This window comes from Psammomys obesus, unplaced genomic scaffold (genome assembly GCF_907164565.1).
Source record: "Psammomys obesus unplaced genomic scaffold, mPsaObe1.curated_primary_1811, whole genome shotgun sequence".
NCBI lineage: Eukaryota > Metazoa > Chordata > Mammalia > Rodentia > Muridae > Psammomys > Psammomys obesus.
This window is the reverse complement of record NW_026585691.1, coordinates 9,862,164-9,869,610: the sequence shown is the minus strand read 5'-3', so window position 1 is coordinate 9,869,610 and position 7,447 is coordinate 9,862,164. Positions and strand designations below refer to the sequence as shown.

General features: G+C 42.6%; 1 protein-coding gene across 3 annotated transcripts in view; it reads right to left on the bottom strand.

The window, feature by feature from the left end:
- The window catches only part of LOC129670009 (ras-related protein Rab-27A), a 105,704-nt gene that overhangs the window by 74,335 nt on the left and 23,922 nt on the right, over positions 1–7,447 (bottom strand). For 2 of the 3 annotated variants that reach the window (XM_055598401.1, XM_055598403.1), the window contains 3 exons: positions 5,759–5,880; positions 2,683–4,070; positions 615–712 (listed from right to left, as the gene is read on the bottom strand). In XM_055598401.1, coding sequence (XP_055454376.1) covers positions 615–712; positions 2,683–4,070; positions 5,759–5,880 — 1,608 coding nt within the window. Of the gene's footprint in view, positions 1–49; positions 713–2,682; positions 4,071–5,758; positions 5,881–7,447 lie in introns of those variants that run through there. The other variant, XM_055598408.1, reaches the window with a different exon arrangement.

Here is a 7,447-nt window from a genome sequence, read left to right as displayed (position 1 = left end):
CATTCTTAGCAAGCACTAACGCGACGCCAGATTGGAAAGAGACCCTTAGTTTTCCTCATGGTGCAGTTTATTGTTTCTTCCATAACATTCAGGTGTGCAAGAGTTCACAAGAACAAGCCAGCAAGCTCTTCACAAGCCAACAGGCTCTTGAACCCACAGAGACAAAAGCATGAGAGTAGAAAGTGTTAGAGCAGGGTCCCGTCTCAGCCAGTCCTCAAGCCCTACCGCTCGCCTAAAGATGGCACACACTGTACTGGCTGAGCTTAAGCTCAGCTACTCAAACCAAGCCTTATTCATGCACAGAATGTTTCATGCCTGACTTCCTTAATAAAACTACCTTTTTTTTTTTTTTCCAGAGCAAAAAAAAAATTTTTTTTTGTTTTTAACAAACCTAAGCTACAGGAAAATGCAAGTTAGTAAGCTTTACTTTTGTATAATATAAAGACAGTCATGAGGATTTCATCTTAATTTCAACACCAAAGTAGAAAGCATCCACATCTCTTAATTTAACTTAATCGTGAATCAGTATTTAGGATCAAAAGGTAACCGCCCCAGCTCTATCTCAAGATTTGCCGTGTGTCTTCCATTAGCGCGACCGTATTTATGCCATTTACCTTCCCTTTTATAAGGCTGTGGATGAAGGTGCTTCTGCTCTTGTTTTCGGTGCCTGGAGTTTTCAATATTTACCATACGTTGCTTTTTATCAGGTCGACTGAAAGTAGTAAACACATTTTTTAATCTACGTTAGAGTTCAGTTTTCTAAAAGTAAAAATAACTTAGTTTTTCTCCATTAATCTACTATCTGAGTACTGTAAAAATATAAAACACAAATTACAATTCTATTCTAATACCAGGAAAGAGGGGAATCACTACTTTTCAACATTAAGGGGAAAAATAGACATAAAAACCCCTGCACTGGCTGGAAGGGGAAACCAAACCAGTGAGGAACAGGAATGTGACAATAAAATAATGAGATGTTTCCGTTACTAGCCCAGCAAAGACAAAAACCAGTCTCATCTCTGTCACCCCAGCCTTGCCCCTCAGCCGAGGTGCGCACCTTCATCTTGCAAAGCAAGGCAGTCCCTGACTCCCCCTTTGCGGTCAAGTGCGGCAGGCACCGCTTTCCTCCCACTGCCATCAGGCTTCTCCACTGCTTCACTCCAAGGCCACGCCAATTACCCAGAGTCCTCAGCTCTAGGCACCTGACTTGATGTCTCTGGGTTCTTGCGCTGTCATCCTGCAGTCTTTTCTTGCTTAGCAGGCTCAGGGGTCAGTGTTCCCTGCACTAAACCTTCCAATGGAGACTAACTTCAGAGTGAGCAGAGACGGCTACATAATAAATGTCAACAGTTACCTCCAAAACCAATTCACTTCTGCGTCTCCTTCCTTAGAACCTTCTTCTGGTAGTCTATGAGTAATATCAATAGCTAACAGCGAAGTCATCCCAGATATGCGCACATCACTTGCTTTCCACTTCCCTTACACAGGACCTACCTGTTTCACTCTATGAGTTGTTTAAAATGCATCTTGCCTGTTCCTTACCACCTCTGCTACCCTCAGATTCTCATCAGCTTGTCATGTGCAGAGCACCCCAGCTGGCCTCAGGCCTTCCAATCAACTCTCCTGGCTGCTGCCAGTCAGCTAAAGAGCTAGGCACCATCGTCCCACCCAGTGACAAAATCCTTCAGAAAATCTCCATCTCACAAGACAGACACTTCAGGAAACAGAGACCTTCCTGATTTAACCCCCTGCTCACCTGTTTCTGTAAAGCCGTATGTCTTCATTTTTCCACACCTTTGCAAATGACCTTCCATTCCAGGGAGATGCCCACCCCTATTCACGCACTAACCCTCACGTCCCTTCCAAAAGCTCAGATGAAAGGTCACTTCAATCATGAAGCTTTTCCAAGCATCTCCAGACTGCCTGAGGCCACCGAACCTTCATGCCAGTCAGCGCACACCCAACTCCTAAACAGCGAGGGGTTGTTCAGGTTCCTCAAAGCAGCCTCCCAACACTCACTACAGCACTAGACACCTGCTTCAGGAACTAAAGACACCAGAAACCAGTCTCATTATTTTATAGGCACATTGCCTTTATTCACAGAGGTATAACTATGACTCTCAAAGGTAAACAGACATTTGGAGTTACAGAATAAAAAACTGAAGGACAACGGCCAGTTTTGAAGAACACTGGGGCTTTTTGGCTCCTAATCACCGACCTTCTCAATAATAACCCTGAAATCACGCACTACCCTAAACTATCCCCACAACCAACAATGATTATGGGGGAGGGGAAGCTCCACATAACCTGGACTTCACACTGAAATCTGTTTCTAGCTTCCTAAGTCAAAGACTGAAGGGAAATTATCTCACCTAATTATATAAACTGTTCCAAAAAAGCCAAATTGGCTCAAATAAGTTTATACATCCTTTAGTTTTTACGGTAGAAATCAATTACTTGTTCAAGTCTAAGTGATTATATAATACATGGATTTTTTTTTTCCAGTTTGCAATTGTTATTTTAAAACTGTCTTTCAATTTATTCTGAATTTCAGTGGCAATAAAGCTTGTCTCTTACAAATAGTAATCTCCTAAGAAGCTCAAAGTGTAAAAAACAAAAAACTGCTATGCAATGTACCACTGTTAGAAGCTATTATAATAACATGGTTTTATGTAAACCGACCTGGGTCCGAATGGAAGGGCGAAAAGGTGCCCAAAGTGTCTATATATATATTCATCCAGCTTCTGCAAACTGTCATCCTCTACTTGATACTCCTTTATGCCCTTAAGGTAACCTTTCACGTCATCAACAAAGTCTACGAAGAGCTTCTGGTCGTATCTAAAGACACCATTTGGGAAAAATGGACTGATGAACTGATCCAGTTCTTTCCAGTGGTGAAAATTATCCAGTTCATTCAGTAAGTACCACTGAATCAGCTCTCTGAAGTCATTTACGCTGACAGAGCCCGCTGTGTTAATATGGCTAATGGATTCTTGTCCAGTACATCCCAAACAAACCCTTCTGGTAGAATGTGTGTCTCTGCAGTCAAACTTGGCCTCGTACGTATATGAATTTGCATTTTTCCTATCTTCTTCAGAGTGACTGGGCTTTTCTCTTCCTCTATCCCTCTGTGCAGACGGGCCTCTGCAGTTCTGGTTTTGGTTCGGTGCCTCGTGCACGGAGTATGAAGAATAACCATAAGCTGTTCTTGCTTTTTCACCTGCTGCTTCTTTTGAAGCCCCGAATCTCTTATTGCCCTTTTCATCAAAGATATTTTTGGTGGTATCTTTGAAATGCCGGAAAGTGGACTTCACTGAATCTGAGAACTTCTTCAAATTTTCCTTCACAGCTTCTTTTGCCTGCTTGATTTTTTCTTTATGATGTCTTACAAACTCCTTGGTTGAATTCTTCATAGCATCAAATGTTTCTTTAACTGTCCCCAGAAATGTCTCCTTCGACTTGCTCTTAGCCCTCTGGTTTCCTTTGCTTCCTCTCTTCCTCCCGTCGGTCTCCTGCTTTCCATTTTGGTCCTTTGCCTCAACATACAGTCTTTCCCACAAGTCAGAGCGCTGCTGCTCGAAGTTTAGCTTCTGCTCCAGCTCAGCCAGCCTCTGTTGCAACAGCACCATTTCCTTCTCTTCATTCTGCGCACTGTGAGAATCTGCCTGGGCCTGGGCCCTGCCAGGGACTAACTGCTCAAGTTCAGCCCGCAGAGCCATTGCTGTGAGCCGTTCTCTCTCCAGGTCCTTCTTCAGCATCTTTGCTTCCTCCAAGAGAGTCTCTTTTTCATTAAGGAAGCTATCTGTTTTCTGTTTCTCCATTGCTAAGCACTGCTTAAGAGCCTGGTTCTCTCTAAGTAACTGCGTATTTGTGCCTTTATCCTCCAACAGTCTAATCTGCCCCCTTAGTTGCTGTAACTCTTCCTGTAATGAAGACAGGGCTTTCTCTTCCTTTTCCAGAGATATTCGTAAATACTGGTTTTCTGCAGCAAGATTCTTCTTCTGAGTTTCAAAGGTAACTTTCTCTGTTTCAGTAACTGTCCAACACCTCTCAAGGTTTTCTTTCAATAACTAAATGGGTTTTTTTAAAGAGAAGAAAAATGTCAAATGCTTGGAAAGTTCAATCTAAATCCTAATCAAGTAACAGCCATAACCTTTAGTACCCATGAGTGTGTACATAGGTGTATATATATGAGCATGTGCACACTTGCATACAAATCCTCTGCTTAAACTGTTAAAAATTGGAAAAACAAATGCTCAGTGACACTTGCCATATAGACAAGAAGCTTCTCATTAAAAAAAAAAAAAAAAAGGAAAATACAAGTGTCACATGGAAGAAAATGTGTAGCAGGCAGCTATAGCAAATCAAGAACACTGATAAGGAAGAATTTAAAGAACAAGCTAGGCCAAACTTCATCTCTAACAGCCTAAGGGCCAAGTGCTTACTAGCAGACCCAAGGCCCAGAGTCAATGTTCAGTGTTGCCTATGGACACTGTCAGATTACACCCATTTCTAAGATAGAAAAGTGAGGGAAGCCCTTCTAACCTGCTATTACAGGAGCTTTCCTGAAAAGGTGCCTACAGAATTTAGTACTAACAGTTTATTCTATTTATCCATTTATTTTCAGACAGGACCTCTCTACATTGCCCTGGCTGGCCTCAAACTGAGATCCGCCTGCCTCTGCCTCCACACCCAACAACTAAGAGATTTTAAAATTGGTTGTATTAGCCTTCAGCCACTTACATCTCCACATCCACAGACTCAGTAAAAATGTGGATTAAAAAAAAAATTCAGAAGGCAGCATGGCATGGTGGGACACACCTTTAGTCCCAGCACTAGGGAGGCAGAAAATGTTGGAGAGTGTCAGTGCGTAAGTCCCGAGTCTCATGGAAACATGCCTGAACACAAAGGACGGCCTGAATCCCAGTAACTTCCCCAAATCCAAGTAAACTTGAATTCGGAAAAAAAAAAAAAAAAAAAAAAAGAGAGAGAGAGAGACACAGAATTTTACATGTGAAAAACACCTAACAAAACAGTTGTCTCATTAGCTCATTATTCTCCATTAAAAAAAAAGATTTAAACTGTAGTTTGCCAGATGGCTCAGCTGGCAGAGGTCCTTGCTGCCAGGCCTGATGACGTGGCTTGGCTTCTCTAGGACCAGCATGGTGGACTGCAGAGAACTGATTCCTCAAAGTTGTTTTCTGATCTCTACACTTGCATCATGCATGCAAAATACTTGTGTGCACATACACAGGTAGATTAATTTTTTAAAATTCTTTGAAGTTAGATACTTGGAATCCAACTGGATCTTCTGGCCTTGTTTACTTAGCCTATCTGAACCTCTTTCTATTTATAAAATGAAAAATACTAAACAACTTACCATCATTTTGATCTTTATTACGCTTATTTGTGTGTTTGAGTGTGCATGTGGAAGTCAGAGGACAGCTTGTGGCTGTGGGGGTGTACTCTCTCCCATCATCACGTGCGGCAGGGGCTGAACTCAGGTGGTCAGCTGTGGCGGCAGGCCTTTACCCGCTGAGCCATCTCACTCGTTGCAGTCATTTCTTTACTAATCTTTACTGTATGTAACTGCACCCAAGTAGTTCAATTGTTGGCTTCTACTGTAAACTTGGCCTGATTCATCATCATGCCTAGATCCTCAAGTGCTAGGCTAGGATTATAGTGTTTGTGTGCCCCCACACCTAGCTCAAACAATTATTTCCACATTTTTATTAGTTATTTTTCAATGGATACACACCTTGAAATCTAGAAAAGACTCTTGTTCCTGCTGGCATTGCAAGAGATGATCCTTCACACCATTCAGCTCCTCTCCATGGATCTTTCTGACTAACTGCTGACGCTTCTGAATCTGAATTGTGCCTGAAAGGAAAACTAGTATAGTTATAATGTTAACTGCCACTACTCAAAAAGCACAAGACCCTCGGCCTACACTATCTATTTACTTGGATGAGGACATTCTTTTCTCTGAAAACCTTGTGGTGTCATTCATCAAATGACAGTGGATGCTAATATACAGGCCAAGCAGGTTAGTAATAATGCTAACTCATTCCGCATACACAAAGGAATATTCAAGCAGGTCACTACCTCTCTGAAGAAAAACACAGGCCACTCTAACAACCCAAACAAAACAAAATTTTTATCTTGCTGTATCAAATGTACTCAGCTTTGAGGTCTCTGAAGTAAAGTGTTAGCCTCTTTGTGAGCAGAGAAATAAGTCATTACTGAAGTTCTTTTCCTACAGGTTAAGAGTCAAAAAAGAGCAAGAACCCTTAGAAAATGCAAACTCTCAGGAATCTATGAGAGTGACTTTAACTAAGACTCCTAGCAATGGGGCAATATAGAGCCTGAACCAGCCATTTCCTGTAACCACACAAGACTTCCAATGGAGGGACTGGGACACCAACCCAGCACAAAACCTTAAAGCCACAATTTGTTCTCCCTATTTCCTCCCTCCCATCCCCCATCCACCCCTCCTCCCCTTCTCAGAAAAGGGGAGACATCCCATGGATATCAACCAGCCTTGGAACAAAATTTGAAGGAAGGGCCAACCAATGACGGGCCCAGCTCGAGACCCATGCCATGAGAGGGAGCCTACCCCTCACACACTATTAATAATACTCTACTATACTTGCAGACAGAAGCCTAGCACAACTGTCATCAGAGATGCTTCACCCAGCAACTGATGGAAACTGGCAGAGGCCTATACCCAAACATTAAACGGAGCTGGAAGAATCCTATAGAAAAGGAGGAAGAAGGACTGAAGGAACCAGACGGGTCGAGGACCCAAAAAACCCTTCAGAATTAACTAACTCAGCTCTAAATGTGCTCACAGAGATGAAAGTGCCAACCAGAGAGCATGCATGGCACAGGACCTAGGCCCTCTCCACATATGTAACAGTTGTACAGCTGGGTCTTCATGTGGGACCCCTAAAGTGGGAGCAGGGGCTGCTTCTGACTACATTGCCTGCCCTCGGAGCCCTCTCCCCTAACTGGTCTTCCTGGTCCAGCCTCAACAGATGATGTGCCTAGTCTTACTGCAACTTGATATGCCAAGGCTGGTTGATATCCATGGAAGGAGTCGCCTTTTCTGAGAAGTGGAGGAGGGGTGGATAGAGGAAGGGGAGGGAAGAGAGAGGGACTGGGAGGAGAGGAGGGAGAGGAAGCTGTGGATCAGGATGTAAAGTAAATAAATAACTTAATTAACAATAATTTAAAAATTATAAAAGGTCAAAAAAAATGTGAGGCAGGTATTTCTGGCTGTTCTGAACCTAATTTGTAGACCAGACCTCAATCTCAGAGAGCCACCTGCCTCTGCCTCCTGAGTGCTGGGATTAAAGAGATGTACTATCCCCAGTCTGCAAAGTGAATTTCTTTTCTTTCTTCCCTTTTTTTTTTTTTTTTTTTTTTTTTTTTTTTTTTTTTTTTT